At 44.9% G+C, this 25,124-nt stretch overlaps 1 protein-coding gene across 2 annotated transcripts in view; it reads right to left on the bottom strand.

Annotated features, from left to right (window-relative positions):
- The window catches only part of ACBD6 (acyl-CoA binding domain containing 6), a 170,439-nt gene that overhangs the window by 94,727 nt on the left and 50,588 nt on the right, over window positions 1–25,124 (bottom strand). For both annotated transcript variants that reach the window (XM_060232606.1, XM_060232608.1), the window contains exon 4: window positions 18,226–18,308. In XM_060232606.1, coding sequence (XP_060088589.1) covers window positions 18,226–18,308 — 83 coding nt within the window. The remainder of the gene's footprint in view (window positions 1–18,225; window positions 18,309–25,124) is intronic.

The raw sequence follows: 25,124 nt of genomic DNA, 5'->3' as shown, positions 1-25,124 counted from the left end.
TTTGAAATATATGATGTTTGGCAGCTGCATTTTTGAATCACTCATCGCCTGCATCATGCTCTATACATTTTTTGGACAAGGAGGCCCATGTAGGCCAAAAGCAGGGCAAGGCCACATCAACAGACAGCAACTTGCCAGAATGTACCCAAAGTGCACCACTGCTGTTTTCAAGATTTGGCCATTACACCTCTGATGATCCAATGCTTTAGATGCTCACACAGGAGAGAAAGAGTATACTGGTGCTAACCAATTAGTCCAAGCATGAATAAAGGGCACAGAAGACATTTTATTCAGAGTTGTAGTATCCCCAAACGCTTAAGGTAGTACATCAAAATAATGTGTTCTACCATTTAATATTCTATTAAAGCTTGACAGAGGTGCTATACATTTAAAATACCAACCCACTTATAAATCTTGTAAGCCAGAGTGGATAGCTTAACCGTCCACTCATACCACTCCCTGGGTGACCTTGAGTCAGTCACTCTCTCTCAGCCAACATCACAGGACCAATACTCCCTCTAACCTGTGGAGCCTTGTGAGCAAAAATTGTACTTTGTGAGCTACTGGCATTACATTTTATTTATTGTTTATTTTATTTTATTAGACTTTTATCTCCTATTTAAAAAAAAGACTTATATCTCCGCCCTCCCCACTACTGCATAAATTAGTTTGCTTTGGGGCCATTTTTCCTGAGCTAAGACAAAAAAGTATGAGCCGGAGGCTAAAAAATTGTGAACTAGCTCACATTAACTCGAGGAGGAGATTGGATTTATACCCTGCCCTTTGCTAACTGAAGGAGTCTGAGAGGATTACAAATCTCCTTTCCCTTCCCCTCCCCACAACAAACACCCTGTGAGGTAGGTGAGGCTGGGAGAGCTCTTCCAGAACTGCTCTTGAGCAGAACAGCCTTGAGAGAACTTGTGGCTGACCCAAGATCACATCAGCAGATGTGTGTGGAGGAGTGGGGGACCAAACACGGTTCTCCCAGATAAGAGTCCGCATACTTGACCACTACACCAAACTGGCTCTCAGAGGGAACACTGCACAGAACTATCATGAGGATAAAATGGATTGAGGGGAAATGATGTAAGATGTAAGCCACACTTCTGGCTGTCCTCAGAGAGCTTTTGGTTCCCCGCTGGGGAGAAAGGTGGGGTACAAATGAATTAAATAAATAAGCCTCAGTGGGTAGGGACTGTATCACTAGTTTCCTAGGCTGGTGTAGCAGCAATGCAATTTAGCAGAAGCAAAAAATTGTTAGTGAGAATGCTGCAGAAAACAGTGACAATGGAGTACAGTACAGAAAATGGAGACGCATAACCTCCCTAGTTGTGTTATTTGTTCAGTGCCAACAAACTGTTAAAACCTGACATACTTAGAAGAATTCTGTAAGTTTAAAACTTGCTTTATGTAGTCATGTCTTGTTTGTGAAGGGGAAATCGCGCCTCTCCAACCCCATGCAGACGTCTGTGCTCAGTGAAAAGACAGACATTTTTCTCAAACTATTTCTTTTCGTACACTGTATCAGCAGCCTGTGTCATCCAAGGAAACTTGCAGAAAGCACAAATAAGAGATTCATATGATTTTTTTTTTTTTAAAAGGCCTTCTTTCAGTGTTCTCTTTAGCAACTTCAGGAACACTGCACAGAATCTCCCATGTCTGCCACCTTTGTGTTGTTGTGTCATCTTTGAAACTGAATCACCAACTGCCGAGATGGCCAGGTTCCATCACTATCTCTTCCCCCCCTTTTTCTTCCTGGATAAGTCTAATTGTTATGGTAGAGGAAGCTATGAAGAATGTTATCTTCCCCAGGAGGGTTTGCGCACTCTAAACAGGTGGCCCTGCCGGTCTGCCTGGCACTGCGCCGCCGAACACACTGAAGCGCAATGAAGCGGGGAAAGAGGAGCAAACAGGGGAGGCGAGACACACTTGCAACAGTTACTGTTTATGTCAAGACCTTCTTACCCCCAAGAGACCCATCTTCACATAATCTATAATTATCTCTTCGTTTAATCGCCCCGTCACTTCTGAGGCTCTCCTGGGCAGGGGGAAAAGGAAAAGCTCATTAACTGAACCTTTTCTCCTCTCTCCAGCCACCCATAGCTTTTAATTGCTTGGTGTTGTTATTATCTATCAGTGCAACTGGGATCATTTTCATAAGAAAGGGAGGGCGGGAGGCAGAGAAGCAGGCACGTGTCCCTGAGGTACGCATGGCAGACAAACCTTTGCTTTCTCAATTATTTACACCAGCTGAGGTTTCGCAGGCTGAATAAATCCATAACTCAAGTTTATACTGATCAGCCGGGTTTCCCAGGGGGGAAATGCTGCCCACTTGCCTGCACACTTCTGGCTGTCCTCAGAGAGCAACCAGGATGTAACAAGACATGTGTCAGCCAATTGCCCATGCATGACGAAAGTATGCACCAAATTTAAGTTAGCAAGAAAGGATGCATTTGGAAAGCTATATAGCTCAGCCGACACACACACAACCCATCCTCTGATGTGGCATGTTTTTCTTCTAAGGCAAGGAAATCTATTCTTGGGTAATACTTTATCCTGATTTTTAAAACGCACACACACACACACAATGCTAAGCTCATAAGAAAGAGAATATGCAAGCGAAGCCCAAACGATTCATGCAGATAATCAGTTCCATGACATACTACTGTGCCACCCTCACCCCCAATCCTTTGATGGCCAAGGACATATAGATATTTTCCCTTTGGGACAGAACTGTTAATGGCAGAGCCTACTTTAAAGGTAAAAGTAGTCCCCTGTGCAAGCACCAGTCGTTTCCAACTCTGGGGTGACGTTGCATCATGACATTTTCATGGCATTTACGGGGTGGTTTGCCATTGCCTTCCTCAGTCATCTACACTTGACCCCCAGCAAGCCTATTTTAGATAGTACTTAAATCCCAAATTGCTATTACTGTTAAAAGTGAATTCTCCCCTCTGCTCTACTGTTGCTGGGATTCAAAAGGTGCCCGATCTGTTCTTATGCAGCTACTGTATGTTGCATAAGACACTGCTGACGCCAACAGGTTCCTTTAAAGGTGGGCGGCTTCCCTGTTCTCTTATGACACAATGATACATGGACACAGAACATTAAAAATAGCTGATGGTTTCCACCTTTCCACTGCAGTCTCCGCACTGAGCAGAGGTCTGCTCTGTTTTTGCTGAAGAAGAAAGGAAGAAGAAAGAAGGGAGGAGAAGGGAAAGGAGATGATGATGACGAGGATATTGGATTTATATCCCACCCTCCACTCCAAATCTCAGTCTCAGAGCAGCTCCAAATCTCCTTTATCTTCCTCCCTCCCTGTGAGGTGAGTGGGGCTGAAAGGTCTCTCACAGCAGCTGCCCTTTCAAGGACGACATCTGCCAGAGCTATGGCTGACCCAAGGCCATTCCAGCAGGTGCAAGTGGAGGAGTGGGAACTCAAACTCGGTTCACCCAGATAAGAGTCTGCGCACTTAACCACTACACCAAACTGGCTCACTTAAGGGGCAACAGGTCCCTTGGAGAAAGGCCCTGATAAACACTGAAGCAGTTATCACACTGTTGTTGCAGGATCAGGACTACAAGCCAGACAGTACAACGTGAAAAGATGCTGCTGCTGCGGTTCTTCTAAAAAAAAAAAAAGGCGGTACAAGTTCTGCTAATCTATAAATCGTGATAACATTCAAGTCGTTCATTTTAGAGAAGATGAAAGCTTGCTATTCCTAAACAATGAATTTATAGTGGGCAATCAGTATACCTGCTCAGTTTAAGACACTACTCTAGCCTTCTATTGGATGGCTGCAAGCAGCTCAATTCTTTATAGCGCAACATTCGTTGTGAGTGATATATGTAGTACCTACCCTTCATATGCTTTTGCACACAACAGCAAGAGAAAAGAAGTGCTATATCCCTGACATAATATTATTTATAGAAAATCTTCATATTTAATAATCAGCCAGAGGCACAGGTACAATGTACTCTTAAGTGCTTGGATTTTTAAAAAAAATCAGATGTTTTTAGTGGAACTTTGCAACTGTTGGGAGAAGCTGCTTTTTAAAATTCTGCAGGCCTTTGCACCTGACCACATGCAGTGACCTCTGGTATTCTCTGCCAAAACAGTTCATTTGTCTCTCAGATCAACTAATCAATTCCAGAGCCATCAATCATTCTAGTTCAGTACTACTCTGGTCTAGCTCAGAGAGTGGGCCAGATGGCTGCCTCTGTTAATGGGATTAATAAAATTCTGATAGATTACATGGCATCAGACGACAAAATATGATGGGAACTATCAAACATGCTAGACAAGACTGGGGGTGGGGAAGAGACAACAACCCATCGTTTGTTATTTTGGTCCTCTTTCAACCCGGTTACAAAATCCATCCTTTACTTTTCAACCTAGTCCTCCAGGAAGTTTGTCTTAACTAAAGAAACTGCTTTGAATATGAATATCTGGATTTCTTGTAACTAGTAAATGAATTGTTCAAGTGTCCAGGCAAGAGAATCCAAAACTTTACTCCAATTCCTAATATCTAATGTGTCAAACAAAAATTGCAGAAGCAACAAGCAGCACTGTTTTGTTTAAAGGGGGGGGGGCAAACCCTCTATCATGGTTGGTGTAACACTGCCCCACACTGAAAGAACTGTTATGAAATTGTGATTCAATACACTACAGTATCCTGTACTAATTTAAAACAATTAACAAAATAGTCAAGACACCACATACAAGAACAAATTAAAACCAGCAAATCCCGTAAGACTAAAAGCAGAAGATCGTAATACTCAAAAAACATCACAGCCTAATTAAAACTATAACTTAATTAAAATAGGCTGTCGTAATTTAAAAAAAAAATACTCCAAGGGATTTAAAGGGCTTGAGAGAACAAAAATGGTTTCACCTTGCACCCAAAATAAATATAAACTTGGCACCAGGCTGTAGAAATATAACTCCAAACACAGACAACTGAGAAAATCCTGCCTCTGGTCGATCCATTTAGCTTTAAAATATTGCTGGTGGGTCGAGGCACAGTTCATTGTAGTCGTTCAGCCTGGATGTAATTAGAGCATGGGTTACTGTGGCCAAATCCTGTTCTTCAAGGAAAGTCCACAGTTAGGCAAACCAGACAATTCTAGTTTAAGATGCTATATACCACAGAGGAGATACATACCTCTCTTTTGCCCTGCACTGAACCCCTCCCAACAGCATACTTACTCCTAAAAGGCGGGGGTGTAATTATATCCACGGTAGGAAGACCCCACAAAGTAAAACTGGCTTTGTTATCAACCAGTAGTACCTCAGCTTCTGTTTTTTCAGCCCTCATCCATTGCAATCGTCAGACACTCGCTCAAGATAAACACAGTGTCATATGCTAAACAACAAAAGTTGTGCTGGGTGTGTAATCCACAGTCAGGTGGCACCTCAGCCCAAATCTCCGGAAACCTGTCTCTAGCAGTTTCATGCTGAACAGCCAAAATAATCAAGGAGAACACCGTATTTCAAATGGCGAGGGACACGTTGCTGTCCCTCAGCACCACACTCTGCAACTGATCAGCTAAGCGGAAAAACAGGTTTCCTACCTGTAACTGATGATCTTCGAGTGGTCATCTGTGCAGTCACACTGATAGGAGTAGGCCCCAGCGCCGATCTCGATCGGTAAACTTCAAAAGCTGTGGATTTCTGCGCCGACGTCCCAGTGCGCATGCCCAGAAGCCCCACCGCGCATGCTCACTGGGACGGGAGCGGACATCCCGCCAGTTCCCTCTGACCGCCGCATCAGCCCCTCAGGAGGGACCGTCAGCAGCGGGGAAGGAGGGCGGGTAGTGTGACTGCACAGATGACCACTCGAAGATCATCAGTTACAGGTAGGAAACCTGTTTATCTTCTTCGTGGTCTCTGCGCATCACACTCATGGGAGATTAACAAGCTCAAGGTCTACCTGGAGGAGGGTACGACGGTCCATCAAGAGGAGACAGACTGCAGCACAGCACGGCCCACGGAGGAAGCTTGTCTACGCCTCAGGTCCAGCGCATAGTGTGACACAAAGGTATGCGCTGACGCCCACGTGGCAGCCTTGCAGATGTCCTGCAGGGGAATTCCCCTCATGAAAGCAGCCGAGGTTGCCACCGCTCGCGTCGAATGGGCCCGAAGCGGACTGGGAAGAGGCGTCTTGCACAGAAGATAACACAACCGGATCGTCCCCGTGATCCACTTGGACAACCGCTGAGAGGAGATCCGCTGACCCAGAGAGGACGCAGCATAGGAGACGAACACCCTGGAGTCCTTCCGCGAGGGTTTTGTACGATGAAGGTAGAAGGATAGTGCCCTCTTCACATCCAGGGCATGCAGGCAATGTTCCGAGTCATTAACCGGCGAAGGAAAGTACACCGGTAGGAAAATTTCCGAGTTAAGATGAAAAGGCGAAATCACCTTAGGCAGAAACGTGACATCGGGGCGGAGCATCACCCCCTCCGTGGAGAAGATCAGGTAGGGGGCGTCGCACCGTAGCGCCGCCAGCTCCCCCACCCTCCTGGCAGATGTAATGGCCACCAGGAAAGCCGTCTTCCAGGCCAGAAGGTGAGGAGAACAAGAGGCCATTGGTTCAAAGGGCTTCCCCATCAGCGCCTTAAGCACCAGAGGTAAGTCCCATGCTGGAGCAGGTGCCTGCACCGCAGGGTACAGCCGCGCCATGCCCTTAAGGAACCTTTTGGTGTCCGGGTAAAGACTGATCGGCCATCAATTTGAACATGCTGTAAGGAGACGGCCGCCAAATACACACGCACCGACGACTGCGCCAGGCCTTTGTCTAGCAAAGCAATCAGGAAGTCGAAAATCACGGGCAGGCCAGCCGTTTCGGGCCGCGATGTACGGCTCGCTGCAAACTCTGCAAACTTCACCCACTTGGAAGCATATGACCTCCTCGTAGAGGATTTCCTGCAGTTCATCATGATGAACTGAGCCCTCTCGGAGACCCGGGAGGCCCCAGACGCCAAGCAGTCAGCCGTAGATGAGGAACATCGTGGTGCAGGACCTGACCCTGATGGGAGAGCAGGAGATTTGGGACCTGAGGAAGCTGATGAAACGTCCCATTGGATAGGCGCAGGACCAAGGGAAACCAGTGTTGCCTCGGCCACCACGGCGTCACAAGGATCCCCTGTGGACGCTCCCTCAACAGTTTCTGCACCACCTTGGTGAGCAGTGGGATGGGTGGAAAGAGGTACACTGTGTGGAAAGTCCAGGGTACCAGGAGACCGTCCCCAAGTGCCAAGGGGTCCGCTCCCCCCCTGCAGCAAAACATCTCGCACTTTGCGTTGTGACGTGTGGCGAAGACGTCCAGCACTGGGGTCCCCCACTTGTAGAAGACCAGACTCAGGAACTCCCAGTTCAGCTCCCACTCGTGGAACAGGGCTCTCCCACGACTGAGGAAGTCCGCCTGCACATTCCACTCCCCTGGGAGATGGGCTGCTTGAATGAAGACTCCCAGCGACCTGCACAACTCCCAAATCCTCATGGCTAGGTGGCAAAGTCTGCGTGACACCGTGCCGCCTTGCCTGTTGATATACGCCATAGCGGTGGTGTTGTCGGTCATCACCGCCACTGACTTGTCCTCCAAGAGAGGCTGAAAAGAATGAATGGCGTGGAAGATGGCCAGCAACTCCAAAAAGTTTATGTGTTGCTGAGCAAGTTGACCGGGCCATCGGTCTCCCACGCACAAGCCCCCCATGTGGGCTCCCCAGCCCCACAGGGGTGCGTCCGTCGTGATCATGAGGGCGGGTGCTGGTCTGTGGAAAGGCGCCCCCTCCATCAAAAGCTGTTTCTGTCCCCACCAGTCCAGAGACGCCAAGATGTCTGGCGGCACTGTCAGCAGGCGAGAAGGTGGTTCGAGATTGCACTTGAAGCTCCGTAAGAACCAGAGCTGCAGAGTCCTCATACGGAGTCTCGCAAAGGGAATCACCGCAGTCGTAGCTGCCATAAGTCCCAGAAGGCGCTGCACCTTCCGGGCGGTGACTGTGGGATTCCGCTGGAAAGCCCCGACCATCTGGACAATGGCTTCTGCCCGATTCGGGGGAAGAAATGCCCTGCACTCCCGTGTGTCCAATACTGCCCCGATGAATTGCACCCTCTGGGCAGGTTGGAGATGGGACTTCTTCTGATTGATCTGAAGCCCCAGCTCGTCCACCAAGGCTAGGGTGACGGCTATGTGCTGCAACAACGACTCTCTTGTCTCTGCCACCAGGAGCCAGTCGTCGATGTACGGGAAGAGTGTTATTCCCTGCAGCCGCAGGTGGGCGGCAATCACCACCATAGTCTTGGTGAACACTCTCGGAGCCGTGCATAACCCAAAAGGCAGAGCCCTGTATTGGAAGTGGTCGTCGCCGACTGTGAAGCGGAGGAACTGCCGATGGAAGGGATGGATTGAGATGTGAAAATACGCATCTTTCAGGTCGAGCGTGGCCATCCAATCCCCTCGCCCCAGAAGAGGAAGAATATAAGGCAGAAAGGTCATCCTGAACTTGTTGCATCTTACGAATCCGTTCAGAGCTCGCAAGTCCATGATGGGCCGAAGGCCCCCATCCCTTTTCGGGACCGCAAAGTACCGGGAGTAGAACCCGCGTCGCAGTTGGTTCGTGGGGACCCTTTCGATGGCCTGCTTGACGAGGAGGGAGTGAACCTCCTCCCGAAGGGTCTGCGAAGGAGCGGTAGAGATGAAAGTCGGGGTGGGAGGGGGGTAGCAGAATTCTATTCCATAACCCCACCGGATTATGGACAACACCCAGTGGTCCGAGGTGATATGGGACCATGCAGGGAAGAACCTGGCAAGGCGGATAAGGTCTGAGTCCACAGGGCCACCCAAAGATGGGAGGCAGTCAAAGGCCCTGCTTGTGCTGCTTGGTGCCCTTCTGCCGAGGGGTCTGGGCAGAAGGAGGGGAATATTTGGGCTTAGACTGGAACTGAGGTCTGGTAAACGTCGCCTATTTCGAACGCCACCGTCTTTCCGGTGACTTCGAGTAGGGCTTCTTTTGCCACGTCTTCAGCCACTGACGCTTTGCTGGTGTACGGGGCCCCGAGACTCCCAGATTCCTGGAGGTTTTAATACTTTTGTCCAGCTCCTGCAGGACCGAGTCTGTATTCGAGCTGAAGAGGCCCGTGCCATCGAATGGAAGGTCCTCCACATAGGCCTGCGTATCCTGCTGAAGAGCAGTGGACCGTAGCCAGGAATGTCTGTGTAGAGAGATGGCTGTAGTCAAAGCTTTGGCGCACGTATCGCCCGAATGTTTGCCGGAGTTAAGTTGCTGCTTTGCCAATATCATGCCCTCTTTCTGTAGTTTCCTGAGGGCAGTTCTGCTCTGCTCCGGAAGGGAACCCATGATGGTGGATACTTGGTCCCACAGGGCGTATTGATACCTGCCCATGTAGGCTACATAATTTGCAATCTTGACCCCCAGGGAACCCACGGAGTACACCCTTCTACCCATCGCATCCAGCTTCCTGCCCTCCTTGTCCGGGGGTGTGGAATGGGTCTTTTTCGCCTTGGAGGACGATGACACCACTACTGAGTTCAGCTTGGGATGGACATAAAGAAACTCAGCCGATGGTTCTTGGATCCTATACATATGGTCCAGCCTGCGGGAGGACACAGGCATGGACGCTGGCTTGTCCCAAGAGGACTTGGCAGTCTGTAACGTAACGTTAGTGAGTGGCAGAGCTACGGCAGTCAAGGTGTCCTGTTGGACAATGTCAAAGACTGTGTCTGTGACTACCGGCTGTGGTTGCACCATCGGAAGGGAAAGCGTTTGTGCCATCCTCTTTATAAGATCACCGTAAGACTTAAGATCTTCCGACGGCGAAATGGGCTGCTCCTCCGAAGTCTTCAGTGGAGGAGACGGCTCCCCATGTGAAGAGGTCTCTCTTTCAGGCAACGAACCCTCCAAGGACCTAGGAGACTCTCCTGGGGAGTCGGACAGCTCAGACTGCTGAAGCGGCTTAGGAGACACCGGGTCGGCCGGGGTGGACTTGACCTTCACCGACGGGGTGCTCTGATCAGACTCCCTCCGACACACCTCCGGGGGCTTCGACACCGACGGAGCCTGCTTCAGGGTTCGAAAAGACGTACAGGACTGATACGAGGTCTCCGATGCCTGGTCCCAGTCCATCTGCCTCGGAGGAAGCCAAGGGAAAGGTGGCTGCATGGGGTAGGCCCCGTACAAGTACTGCCACTGCCGTTGGTCCCATGGGATCAGGGCTGCAGCTCCGCATGGCGAGCGGTCCCCTTCTCTGTAGCGAGGAGAGCGGCTGCTTGAAGAACGATCTCGACGCCGATCTCGTCCTCGAGCCGATGGGCTACTCGCATGCGGGGTGAGCCGACCGAGTGGGCTTCGATCGGCACCGACACGTTGGGCCAGTTCGATCTCTGAGTCCGAGATAACTAGCTGGGTCGACCTCGATTCCAACGGGGTGCTCTGTGGCAGACCGGGGAAGCGAAGAGCTTGAGTGGCGGAACGACCGGAGCCGTCGGATCCGATGGAGACGCCGGGGCTGACTGCAGTACCGATTTGCCGTGTCTCTGCTTCTTGGACTTCTTCCACTTGTCCGCAGGCGCCCCTTTGTCCTCCTTATGCCGCTTCACTGGCACTGAGGACTCCGAAGTCAAAGCCGAGCCCGATCGTTTCCGAGGGCGATCGGAAAGGGGTTCGTCGGTATCGACCGGTTTCGATGCTGACTGGTCCGACTGACCAGCTGGCTGTTCAGCCTGTTCCAAAAACAGCCGACGCGGGGACAGTGCCTGCTCCATCAGCGCTGCCGCAAGTCGAGCCGCCCTGTTCTTCCTGGTTTGCCACGAAAACTTGGCACAGTGGGCACAGGAAACAGGCCAATGCTGCTCCCCCAGGCACAGCAAACACAACGCGTGCCCGTCTGGTGGGGCAATTTTACTCCCGCACGAGGAGCAGCAGCGAAAAAAACCCCACCGTCTTTCCATACGAGGAAAGATAGCAGCGGGAAAACGAAAGGAGGGAGAGGGGGCCCCGAAGGGCGGGAAAATATACCCCGCTCTCCTGCAGCTAACAACTATCTATCTAACAGCTAAACTAACAACTATACTATAACTATACTATACTACAACTATCTAAACTAACAATAATACAAGAATAGCAAAAAGACAAAGTTCACCGACCATAGCAGAAAAGATCGACTGATCAGCGCGGCGGTTAGAAGAGAACTGGCGGGATGTCCGCTCCCGTCCCAGTGAGCATGCGCAGTGGGGCTTCTGGGCATGCGCACTGGGACGTCAGCGCGGAAATCCGCAGCTTTTGAAGATTACCGATCGAGATCGGCGCTGGCGCCTACTCCCATCAGTGTGATGCACAGAGACCACGAAGAAGATCTGGAACTACCAAAATAGTGCCTATGACATCCACTTCTGCTAACCATTCCAGAAGGACACCATGATCAATGTCAAAAGCTGCCAAGAGGTCTAGGAGAACCAGAAAAGCTACATTACCCTTACTTGTTAGCAAAGATCCTTTTTGCTTGTTCCATACCCAATTCAGACTGATCCAGATATTCCACTTCAAAAGAGTTTGGAATTATATGGCCAATGCCTAACTGACCACCTTGTCCACCAAATGGATATTTGCTCACTAGTCAATGATTGTTTAGATCCTGAGAGTTCAAGCATAGCTTAAAGAGGGATCTCATCACTACCTCTTTCAAGAATGTTTTAATAACCCCCTTCCTCAATGAAGCATGCATCGCTCCAGAGATCAAACCAGCTACCTATCAGGCAAGATGAACAAGGGTCAAGCATAGATAATAATAAATTTTAATTTATATCCCGCCCTCCCCGCCAAAGCAGACTCAGGGCGGCTTACAAGACATAGTACATCATACAATGATACAACAATAAAATTCAAAGTGATTAGCAATTAAAATAGTTACATATAAAACAACATTTAAGTTAATAATATAAAACCACAATATAACATAATATGGTGCTACAGTCTTGATGTGCGTATAAACATAGTTTTTATTGTGATGATGCAATGGTTCCACCTTAAAAGGCCAGCTGACAGAGGACGGTTTTGCAAGCCCGTCAGAACTGACTAAGGTCTCGTAGGACCCGTACCTCCTCTGGTAGCTGGTTCCACCATTGGGGTACTGTTATCGAGAAGGCCCGCTCCCTTATCGCTTTTAGTTTGGCCTCCTCTGGCCCAGGGATTTTCAGCAGATTTTGTGAGCTAGATCTCAGTACTCTCTGGGGAACATATGGGGAGAGACGGTCACTAAGGTAGGCAGGTCCTTGGCCATATAGGGCTTTAAAGGTGATAACCAGCACCTTGTAACGAACTCGGTACACAATTGGCAGCCAGCGCAGTTCCCACAGCCTAGGCTGTATATGTTCCCACCTAGGGAGTCCCATTAACAGCTTGGCTGCCGAGTTCTGCACTAGCTGCAGTTTCCGGGTTCGGCACAGGGGCAGCCCCATGTAGAGGGCATTACAGTAGTCTAACCTCGAGGTGACCGTTGCATGGATCACTGTTGCCAGGTCGCCACGCTCCAGGAAGGGAGCCAACTGCCTCGCCCGCCTAAGATGAAAAAAGGCAGATTTAGCAGTGGCTGCTATCTGGGCTTCCATTGTCAGATGTGGGATGACACACTCCAAGCAATCTGAACTGAACAACTATAATTTGTACACATTTGTACAAATGGTCACCAATATTTTACCTGCAAAATACCTAGCAAGCAGCGCTCCTTCTAAGCTGAGTCTGTTGCGGTGGTGGGGGGGGAGGAGGTAAAGGAGATTGTGACCACTTTGAGACTCTTGAGATTCAACGTTTAGGGCGGGATATAAATTCAATATCATCTTCTTTTCCCAATTACTTCGGTCTGTCCCTTTGGTAGGAACCTACTGGTGAGCTCATTTGAAGGCCTCCTGACCAAAAGTCAATAATCTAGGTATCCCATTTTCCTTGTTTCATCAGTCAGGACCCCTGATGCCACCCAGATACCTCCAACTCTTCCTCCAACAGCATCAATGGGACTTCATTCTCAAATTCATCGCTAGAGTGAAACCAGAACACAGCTCTCAGTCCTCACTGTAAACCGTCCTGCTGTGATATTAATAGACCTTTAAAGCTATTTAAAATGGTTTCAGAACTACTTAATGATTAAAATACATCACAGCCTTTAACAGGAAAACTACAGATCCAAATACATGCAAGCTGTTAACTTCAAATGGAGTCTCTTGAAAAAATTCTGAAGCATGTACTCTTGATTTCCAGTCACTTGATAGCTTGTCACACCTCAAGGCTCACACACTGTTACAACCAGAGTAGATAAAAATACACAGAGTAGATAAAAATAAAATCAGATTTGGCTTTTTTTGATTTTTAATTTTTTTAGTAACTACAGAAAAATCATTTCAAAAAGCAATTTTTTAAAATGTAAAACTATCAAACGAGCTGAATTAAAGGCTTGTTGCTTACATAAACACCCAAATAACTACAAGGAAAATATTTGCTTTCTGAAGTCAACCATACTAAATATTAAGAGTTTACTGTTATTATTAGATTAATCCTGGGTGGCAGTGATTTGCAGCACCATCCAAAGAAGAGTTACACAGTTCTAAATCCACTGACTTCAACAGACTTAGAAGGGTGTAAATCTGCTTCGGAGTGCATTTTTAAACTTACAATCTATCCACACTGGCAACTATGAAGACAGAAATTTAGAAAAGGAAAGCTGAAATTTTCTTTTTTTAAAAAATAACCTGCAAAACATAAAAGTTCTACCGGGTCATGCTGCCCACACCTTCAAAATTTTAAACAGTATGGTTGTTTTTATATCCAAATTGTATTCCCTTTGTCATTTCATACATGTCAAAACTTGGGTTCAAATTTGTGCTCTCTTATGAAGCTTGTTCAGTGGCCCTGGGACAGTTGCTCTCTCTCAGCCTACCTTATCTCAAAGGGTGAAGATAAAATGGAGGTGGTATGTGCAACACAACAAAAACAAAAATCACTCTTTGGAGGAAAGGCGGAATGTAAGTGCAATTAACATAACTTACTGTGTAAAACTGAACAGTCAGTCACAAGACGGAAGGAAGGAAGGAAGGAAGGAAGGAAGGAAGGAAGGAAGGAAGGAAGGAAGGAAGGAAGGAAGGAAGGAAGGAAGGAGGGAGGGAGGGAGGGAGGGAGGGAGGGAGGGAGGGAGGGAGGGAGGGAGGGAGGGAGGGAAGGAAGGAAGGAAGGAAGGAAGGAAGGAAGGAAGGAAGGAAGGAAGGAAGGAAGGAAGGAAGGAAGGAAGGAAGGAAGGAAGGAAGGAAGGAAGGAAGGAAGGAAGGAAGGAAGGAAGGAAGGAAGGAAGGAAGGAAGGAAGGAAGGAAGGAAGGAAGGAAGGAAGGAAGGAAGGAAGGTAGGTAGGTAGGTAGGTAGGTAGGTGCTGGCTGGGAAAAGTGATTTAAAGAGAGAAATGAGGGTATGGCTGTAATCGCCCTGGCAAGCTATGATCTTTTTCCATTGGGGAAGAATAGCCCCAGCAGGAATAGGTGCCTTCTGAATGGACACGATAGCTTACATTCACAATAAAACTTTGTTGGTCTTAAAGATGCTACTGGACTCCCAACTCTGTTCTATTGCCTCAGTCCAATACGGCTGCCCACCTGGTTCTGACTGCAGTGTTTTCCTCTATGTACGTGTGTGTTTGCCAAATGAGGTTAATGCTGCATTCATCTGATGAAGCAAGGCTCTAGTTCATGATAGCTTACACCACAATGCCTCTGCTAGTATTAACAAGCTGTGAGGCTGTTACTTTGTTTAAACACCAAAATATAATAATATGTTGCTCTATGATATTGGCTTATCTGAATGTGTTACTATCACTAAGGAATAGATGTGCTGAAATTCAGCTGTGGATTTCTGTAATTTTGTTGTCATTAGACAATCAAACAGTAAAAACTCTGAAAGGCATGTATTAGGAACTCTTTCCGAACACAAGTTCCAGATGCTAACTTGGGTCACATCTGTGACAAACATGCCAGGTACTTTTTCCAGGAGACCAATCTCTGGTTTGACCTGGATACAGTAATTTAATCAAAAGGTGTTTAGAGTGGCTGCCTATCATTTGTTTGGCTCTACTTCAGCCTGCTTCATTCATCAGATGTAGACCACTAGTTTGAAGTGCATGCAATTACATGCAGTTTATATCATGATTTGTTAAAGGCGCTCTAGTAAAAATGGGTGGGTTTGTAGAGGGATCATTAATAGATACAGAGAAAGACTGCTACACAATAAAATTGAAAGAAGGGATTATTAGCCACCTCTGCTCAAGAAAACATCTTTGTTTGTTTTAATTACTGCCTGGCCTTCAAGTCTTCCAGGTTGTTTTTTTTTGGGGGGGGGGGATTATGGGAACATGTGGCTGCAGCAAGACTCCAAGCTTTCCTGTATGACACAGATAAAACTGATTTGTAATGACAAACTGTGGTTTGTTGTGACAGGATTAAGCTGAGGTAGCAGCTTGGAAACTAACCATTTCTTTTTTTTTATTTTGCAGAAGAAAATAAAATCTTAAAAAATATAACAAGCTTCAAAAAAATGCCGTCTTAGTGGCACTGTGGGGGCTGCCAGGGAACCACAATAATACTGCCAACCTTCAAGCCTTGGTTTTTAATAAAAGGCAGTGGGAGGATGGTAGGACTTTTACCAAGGCTATGTTCAAATCCCAGTCTACCCCTTCTCTCCCCCAGCCCATCCTAGAGGGAGGACTCATTGGGTCAGGTCTGGCAGCAACCACCAGGTGACTCACTGCCACGTGACTTGCACAAGACACCTTGACTTGGTGACTCATTACTATTTGACAACAGCCACTGAATAAAACCAGTGCAAAGTAGTAGTAAAAGTATTAGCCTAGGATCTGGGTGACCCAGGTTTGAATGCCCACTCTGCATGAATGGGTGACCCTGGGATAGTCATCACTCACTTTCAGCATAATCTACCTCATGCGGTTGTTGTGAAGATAAAATGGAAGGAAGGTGACATAAGTTACTTTGGGGAGAGAGGCAGGGTATAAATGAATTAAATATATAATAAAGCAGAAGGCTAAGGGAGCAGATGAGGTGGGTGGGGGAAGGAAAGAAGGAAGCAGAGAAAATATGGTTGCCCGTAGGGAGAATGAAAGAGGAAACAAATTGAGGAGGGGGAACAAAGGAAAGTGAAGGACCCCCTGTAAGTCCTTGTGGGTTCCTCTCTTGTGTTCCCATAATGTCAAGCTGATTTTTTTTCATTATGTATAAGCCATGTTATATTTTTCATCCGTCCATTTCAACCTGACTCTCAGTCTGGGCACTAAACTATTCTTGCAAAACTTGGATGAATATAGACATATCTATTCCTTTGGCTGCAGCTATATTTCCCTGCTTCTTTCCCCCAAAATTATATCTTACAACTCCAGGAAAATAAATACAAGTTGTAAAAATAATGAATAGTAGTAATATATTAAATTATCATAAATGTACCAAAACCCGCCTCGTTCACAACATAAAACTCTTTGAACTTTTAAGGAGAATTATGGATCACACCCTTTCCTTCACTACTCACATTATCCTCTTCTAATATTATCCTTCCTCACACACTTCCATTTATTTAAATCAATAAGTGCATATTGATCTAAATTTAAGGGGTTTATCCATCGATTCTCCTTGAGACTCTACAGAGCATATAAATGGTATCCAAGTAAATAACAAATCTGAGATATATGCAAGGCCATTTGGAACTTTAAACTGATGAGTAAATTTTCCCTTAACAACCATGTCCTATTCTTTCAAACAACACGGATGCTTAGTTAGTGTTCTGAGTTTCCCCCCCATCACTTACTGTGCTGTTATTTAGCTCTCTTGTTAAGAAAATATGACGTCTAAGCTTATCATATTTGTGTAGTGAATTCTGGATGTCATTCTCTTCCAGGTGGATAGAAATAGGCAGAAGAATCTGTCTCACTCATATTATTACTGCCACATTGTCACACACCCTGGCCAAGGTTTGCATCTTTGGGAACAATTGTCGATTTCCCCCCTAGATCAGGGGTGGCTAATGGTAGCTCTCCAGATGTTTTTTGCCTACAACTCCCATCAGCCCCAATTTTGGCCATGCTGACTGGGGCTGATGGGAGTTGTAGGCAAAAACATCTGGAGAGCTACTGTTGGCCACCCCTGCACTAGATTATTTTGGTTCTGGCATAGTATTCTGAGATTTAAAAAGAAACCACACTTTTTATTTTAAAATTACTAATTCCTGCCATAGCTCCAAAAAGGCCAGTGAGGTTTTAGTAATATTTTCAGTCAATTAATTGACACATTAGTTAAAAGTCAGTTGATAAACCAACTAAAAAATTAACCCAGTGCAATTCTAAGCATGTTTACTTAAAAGTAGTCCATTCAAGCGAAATGGAACCTGACTTTTAGTAACTACACATAAGATTGTAACCTTGAGTTGGCTAATGAGGGTATTCACATTTTGCCTTCATCATTTCAAAACAGATGTTACCTAACAGGAAAACAATCCATTTGTGTTTGCAACATCAACATTTCTGTAAAAACCCTAAACTTTCAATTTCCTGGTTTCCTTCATTGAACGGTAACTTCCACACTGCATCAACATAGATTTTCCAATTTAATTTCCTTTTATCTTTTATTTCCAAAGCTGACCTCAATTAGTAACCTTACTTTTACTGTGTAATTTTTAAAACATGCTGCCTTTGTTCTCCTTGACCAGCAGTGTTTAATAGCAGCATCTTTATCCATAATCTTCAAACAGCACTTTTGTCAAGAAACCGTGTCTTAGATATTGAACATTTAGAAGTAAAAGGATTTAATGCAGAGTACAGTTCATAAATGGAAAATGGAGACATATTTTAAAAGTCATTACAGTACCAAACCAGAACTTTCCAGAAAGATAATGGTAAAAAAGCTTTAAACAAAGTTGTTGGGGTTTTTTTTTAAAAAAAAGAATAACTAGAACATAGAAAAAGCATACAAAACCTTACCCAAACACCCCACTCTAAGTAAAGATCAGTACCTGGCAGCAATACAGACAGCTATTGATTTAAACAATTACAAGCCTAGAAAGTTCTTTCGTATTGTTTTTTTATCTTGCTGGAAAGCAACACAATGTTTGCATGATATCCAAAAGAAGTCCTGAATGAAAATGAAGCCATAAAAATACTACTGAGATTCACCTGATGGTTTCTTCCTGATAGAGCGAGCTGACAACTGGGCCTCCAAAGCTGGCTTTTCCTTCTTTCCCTTTCTTTTCTACAACCTGGGGAGGAAGCACAGGCATAAAAATAGGTTTTCCACATTTGGTTTCCACTACCACACAGTTGTTGCATGAGAGAAATCCTCTAGGATCATTGTCTATCATTATCACCACATTCAATTAAGACAGAACCATCATTTCATTAATGGGCTAGAAACAGAAGCATTCAATGAAGTTCCTCAAGAAGACTAAATTAGATAATGAATATTTTCTCCATATACAGTGAGTAATTAGGAAAAATTCCTTCAGTCATTCAACCTCATATTCTGGGGGATTCAGGAATTTGCAATGTGTGATGCTTTTTCTTAGCGGTAATAAGGTATTGCATTGTTTTTGGAATTTCTCTTATGCGCTAAGATGGCTGCCTACACTTGTCTGTTCTGGAAAATACTGTATGATTGTGAAATGGGACTTTGTTTATGGCAGGGGATAGGCTGCTTGTCATCCAACCACTGGGTCATATTACCTATGTTAACTTCTATTGACTCTTTTCCTCTAGTTCATCAGTGAAAATTGATCTCCAGCTTAGTTTATATAAAGACTACCACATTTTTCTAATACCCTCTGCCTTACAAAGGACCAGTGTATTCCAATTACTCCTGGGAAGATAGCTGATTAACTGCTTGGCTTTTATATTCTCAAAGGGAAAAGGGCTATTTGTTTGCTTGCTGTCCCTGTAGCCTTTCATGCCTCATGAAACCCAGCACTAACCCAATTTTGCACCCAGCACTATAAATATATCTAACTCTCCATGTGGCCCAACCTGTGGAAACTTAAAGCCGGAGACTGGAGTAACAAAACAGGAAAACAAATCTTTCTAAAAGCCTGAAAAAGACAGGTTTACGGAACACTCCGAAATTTAAAAAAAATTGGCAGCAGTGCTGTTGTAGCCTTTCCGAGAGGACTCATTGGGAGCAGGCTTGGCAGTGGCCACTAAAGAACTGGATGCAACACGACTCACTGAGGACCAGCTGCTTGCTACTATTCAACAATTACCACCCCACAAAGGCCAGCATAAGTAGTGGTCAGGCATTTAGACAAGGATCTAAGAGACCCAGATTCAAATCCCTATTCTGCCATGAAAGATGACGGGGTAACCTTAGGCTAGTTACACATTCTTAGCTTAACTTACTTCACTGGACCGTTGTAAGAATAAAATGGAGGAGAGAATGATATACTCTACTTTGGGGGCCCCATGGTAGATAACAGCAGCCTATAAATTAAGTATATCAGTACTAAATACAGTTGAAGATGGATGGCAGATAAAAGCTTGAGTGGGTGGGAAGGGGAGAAAGATGCAAGAAAAGGATATGGGAGTTGCCAGGAGGAGAGAAAGAGAAAATAGTGAACAGAAGAGGATATAGGGAGGAAATGAGGTGCTCCCAAATACATTTGAGTTCCCTGCCACACAACTGGGCTTGGCCTAGAAGCTGGCAGCACATACCAGGGACATGGTTTCCCAGGTAGAGAGGGTGCCAGGGAAATAGAAAGAAATGTAGGCTGGCCAGTGGGGGAGGGGGAGGGGAAGCTACAAAGGAAGCCAACTGGCTTTAAAGTGAAAAATTGTGCTTAACCTCCCCACGCTGGGAACAAGAACTGATAAATGAAATTGATCTGTGAAGAAGAGGCGAAAAAACAATTGGGACGGAACTGCAAATAATTAAGCTGGAAAAAGGAAAGATGAGATGAACTTTTAAAAGGTAAACTAGATCCAAGAATCCACAGGAACTGCAAATGCATACATTTTTAAAAATAACCACAAAACAGGTATAAGGAAAGACCGAATACAAACAGAAAACACTGGAATGCAATAAACTGATATATCGTCTGTAAAAGCTGAATGAACAAATTGGGCTAAACAGTTAACTGAACTGCTAACTGAACTAACTGTAGTTTGCAAAGTATTTTAGAATGCCTATTAATATACTATAAACTCCATAATGCTTTGGTACATCTTTTCTTCCTCTGCCCCATTTGGTGTGTTCTTGTTTTGCACTAAACATCCAGCTCGGTAAAGTGTTCTGAAGGGCCTAGAAGATTGCTCGCTATTTTCTTGATGTGTTGAATGGTCCTATTAAAAACCAACTTCCTGAAATGGGAAGGAAACATCATAATTGTTTTATAATAGATGCCCAGTATGATATCGTGGGCAAATGCAAGCAGTGTGGTAGAATAGCTACAATGTCAAACTGGAATCTGGGAGATTCAGGTTCAAAACTGCCATAAAGCTCATAGGATAATGTTATACCCTTATGCCTCATACCCTCAGACTAACCTACCTCACAGAATTGTTCTGTGGATAAAATGGAGAACAATGAGATATGCTGTTCTTAGCTCCTGCTCCTTGGATGGTGAAATGAAAATAGACAGACAGATACTCAAGAGAATCAAGCAGCTGTATTCATTAAGCTATTATTCAGCAATTCTGCACAGCAGCAACAACTGGAAACAAAAAGCCACATATCAATTTTATCAAGACCAATCAAAACAACACAAGGGCATGTGTGAAAAGTTTTGAGTTCTCTAGAATTCATCATCAGCCCAAATGCTTATTTTTTTAAAGGCAGCTGGGTAGGGGAATGTGATTGTTGGCACTGTAAAATCCTCACAGCAAATTTAATACATACTTCTTAGATGTCCATTAATGATACTCTACTAAAGACTAGAGATACCACTGCATATGAAGTGTTGTGGGTAGGGATGGACACAAATGGAATTTTTGTGGTTTGTTTTGGTGTGTGAACCAACCAATCAGTAGCAGCTTTTGACCCCTGCTTTCTATTTCTCACCAAAAGTGGTAGGAAACAGAAAGCAGGGAGATTAAATGGCTCAGAGCCATTTAAGCGTCTGCTTTCTGTTCCTTGCCAAAAGGCAATAGAAAGCAGGGGTTACATGACTCCAAGCCATCTAACCCCTGCTTTCTTAACATAAGAACATAAGAGAAGCCATGATGGATCAGACCAATGGCCCATCCAGTCCAACACTCTGTGTCACCCCCAGTGGCCAAAAAAAACCAGATGCCATCAGGAGGTTTCATCAGTGGGGCCAAGACACTAGAAGCCCTCCCACTGTTGCCCCCCCCCCCCCCCCAAGCACCAAAAATACAGATAATTACTTGTCCCAGATAGAGAATTGCATCTATACCTTGTGGCTGATAGTCACTGGTTGGCCTCATGTTTATCCAATCCCCTCTTGAAGCCCTCTATGCTTGTAGCTCCCACCACCTCCTGTGGCAGTGAGGTGAAGTACTTTGGCAGTCTCTGGGTGAAGAAGTACTTCCTTTTATCTGTTCCAACCCAACTGCTCAGCAATTTCATGGAGTGCCCACGAGTTCTGCTCCCAGCCACTTTAACATGGAGCAGAAAGCAGGAGTATCCCTGTGAAAAGTGGTGGGCAGTAGAGATCAGGGGTTTAAATGTCTCCAAGCTCCTGCTTTCTGTTCTTCGTGAACTGCTTAAAACTGCTTTAAAATTCATGGAAGTTCATGGCAGCAATTCAGTTTGCAAAGCACAAATCAGCCAATATTCATCATGAATGTATATTCGTGAGCCAGTTTGTGCCCATCCCTAGTTGTAGAGCCAAAGAGTGATTTTAGACTAATTGATTAATCAATTAGTCTAAAACTGTATTTTCTTTCTAGAGCATGGGAATATAAACTTTCATGATTCTATAAGACCATATGCATTGCTTTCTTTGATTTGGAGTTAATTTTTTAAAACTTAGAAATGGAATATTGGAGAGCCACTACAAAAAAGCAACTAGTAAAGAAATGAATTCATCTGTCACCGCTGAATGGATTAAAGCTGAGTTTACGTATAAGCAAGAAATGATAAGAATTTCATGCATTTATTTTTATGTTATGCAAAACATTCTGATGCAAATTAAACTTTGTATGTCCACTGACAACTGCTAGGATGCATACAATAAAATATTTGCTGAAAATACAAGTGCCACAGTGAAATTTCTAGGTGTTATGGCAACCTGGTACACCAGGGATTTGTTGAACCCCACCACCTGAGACATATCCAGTTACATCTAGCATTATCGTTTCCTTCTAAATTTTAACAAGCAACAAATCCCACAGAAAATTAATTACTACTCCCAGATGTAGCAACTGGGGCTTGCCCTTGTTTAAAAAAAAACCCTGATCTTGCCACTGTGGTGCATGTCCTAATAACGTCGAGATTAGGCTACTGCAATGAGCTCTACAGATGGGGCTGCCCTTGAATAATGTCTGGAAACTACAACTAATACAGAATGCTGTGGCAAGAATAGTTGGGTGTGCGGGTCTATCAGGCCCATATCATTCCAGTCTTGTTCTATCTACACCAGCCTCCACTCTACTCAGAATTCTACTAAACTCTGATCATCAATGGGACTTACTCCCAGGAAAGCGTTCTTCAAATTGAACAGTTAGAGCCCCTTTCCTTGAAAAGAAAGTTAATCCCTTACTTGCCTCTCAACACATGCTGAAAATCTCCCCCCTGGTAATAATTACTAAACTTACAACATGCTCTATAGCAGGGGTGGCCAAACTGCAGCTCGGGAGCCACATTTAGTGGCTCTCAAAGCCCCCACCGCCCTGTCAGTTACTTTGGAGAAGGCATTTCTCTCTTTAACTAACAGCTCCAAGCCAAGTCAACATTTAAAGGTGCTTTCTTTTTACCTCTCCTCATTCCCCATCTACTTTCCTTTCTTCCTTCCAACATCTGACATTCATGTCTTGTGGCTCTCAAACATCTGACATTTATTCTATGCGGCTTTTATATTAAGGAAATTTGGCCACCCCTGCTCTATAGGGTCCTGGGAGCCCGTAACCCTATTCATTATGTAGCGATGTTACTGTCAGGACAATTCTTGCTTCTCCACCTTCTTGAAAAGAGATGCATTCATGGCTAGACTATAATTGTCAACTCTCATGCAGACGCCACAGATTTGAGAAATTCCCCTCCACTCCTGCACCCTTTGGAAGCAATTATGCTGATAAAATTGATCAGAAAACTGGGCAGCAGAAACAGAGGTTCACTCAAAACAAGAACAGCCAAGGGTTTCCATTTCTGGCTCAATGCAGTGTATTTTTCAATAAAAGAATAGCTGGATTCAGAGTACAATCAGATCCTGACTAGCTGTCACTGGCAATGGTGCTCCGGAGGACTACAAGTCTGAAAGCTGTATTCCAAATGGAATGGAAATACAGGGAGTCATATTTGCTAACATCATTAATTCACTTTTGCCTCTACCCCTCCTTATTCTTTTATACACGATGTCAAGATATATACTTTTAAATTGTTGTCAAGCATAAAAGAGGTGCCACATGTCCCACATCAGAGGTTAACATATAATGACAGACACATTAAATACCCTGTCCAATGCCTCCATGACGATTTTTAGCTCCATCTTACCTTTAAAAAGAGACAGCAACTCAAACACAGTTATGCGCTCTAACAATATTAAAATTGAATTGTGATTGAAAAATGAAATATCTGAAAAGGATGGCTCTATCATACAAAGCATTGCATAAAGGAAGGAAAGATTCATTATAACAGCACTGAAATAGCTTCCCTCGCAAGGTTCTCTGATCTTTCAGCTTGAAGTCTGCTTTCTGATGCTTTAGCACAACTGTTTCTCAACGCATGTTCTGGGCAGGGCTTTTTTTTTTTTTTTTTAGCAGGAACGCACAGTTCCAGCTGGCTTTGCATCAGGGGGTGTGGCCTAATATGCAAATGAGTTCCTGCTGGGCTTTTTATACGAAAAAGCCCTGTGAGAAAATGGTGATGTCAGAGGGTGTGCTCTAATATGCAAATGAGTTCCTGTTGGTTCTGGGGAACCCAAGTATTCCTCATTTGGAAAATCAAATATGAAAAACCACTGCTTTAATGTAAACAGAGATGCAGCACGTTAACATGCAGCACCCCAAACAAGGAAGAACCCCTATTAAAGCAGGCCATGACACATTTTCTTAGGCTGCAGGAGTCACCCCAACATTTAGGAGCCAAAGTCATTTCTCAGTCTTTAGAGTTTTGTATATTAATTACTGTATTTTCTAATTCTAATCTCTTCACAGTTTCTTGTTCCTTTATTAAAGCTATGACAAAAAAAGTGTCAAATAAAAATAAATCTAGAGATAGTGCTGTCATTGCTATAACAAAAATCTACCCCCTAACCCCAGCTTAATTTCTCCCCTATTTCTGATAATTCATTTAGTACTTTAAAAGCTAAAGGTAGTCCCCTGTGCAAGCACCACGTCATTACTGACCCATGGGGTGGCGTCACATCAGGATGTTTTCTTGGCAGGATTTTACAGGATGATTTGCCATTGCCTTCCCCAGTCATCTATGCTTTACCCCCAGCAAGCTGGGTACTCATTTTACCGACCTCGGAAGGATGGAAGGCTGAGTCAAACTTGAGCCAGCTACCTGAACCCAGCTTCCGCTGGGATCGAACTCAGATCGTTAGCAGAGCTTGAACTGTAGTACTGCAGCTTAACACTCTGCGCCAAAGCTCCTTTTAATTGAATACTGGCACGAGAACAGAAAGCAACTGGTTATGGAATGAATTCATCCACCACCACTGAATGGTTATGGAATGAATTCATCCACCACCACTGAATATGTGTACAGTCAACATATATAAGCAATGACAAGATGTTTGCACACATCTATTTTTATGCCATACAACAAAACACATTCCTGATATGAAATAATACACTTTGTATTTCTCATTGAGAGACATTACAGTAAAATTCTGCTAAAAAGTCATCAGGCATCACAGCGAAATTTCTAGGTACCATGGCAACCTGGTGCCTGGGATCTGGCAAAC

The sequence above is a fragment of the Heteronotia binoei genome, chromosome 2 (genome assembly GCF_032191835.1).
Source record: "Heteronotia binoei isolate CCM8104 ecotype False Entrance Well chromosome 2, APGP_CSIRO_Hbin_v1, whole genome shotgun sequence".
Taxonomy (NCBI): Eukaryota; Metazoa; Chordata; class Lepidosauria; order Squamata; family Gekkonidae; genus Heteronotia; species Heteronotia binoei.
Note: the sequence above shows the minus strand (reverse complement) of the source record. Positions and strands in the feature narration are given on the sequence as shown.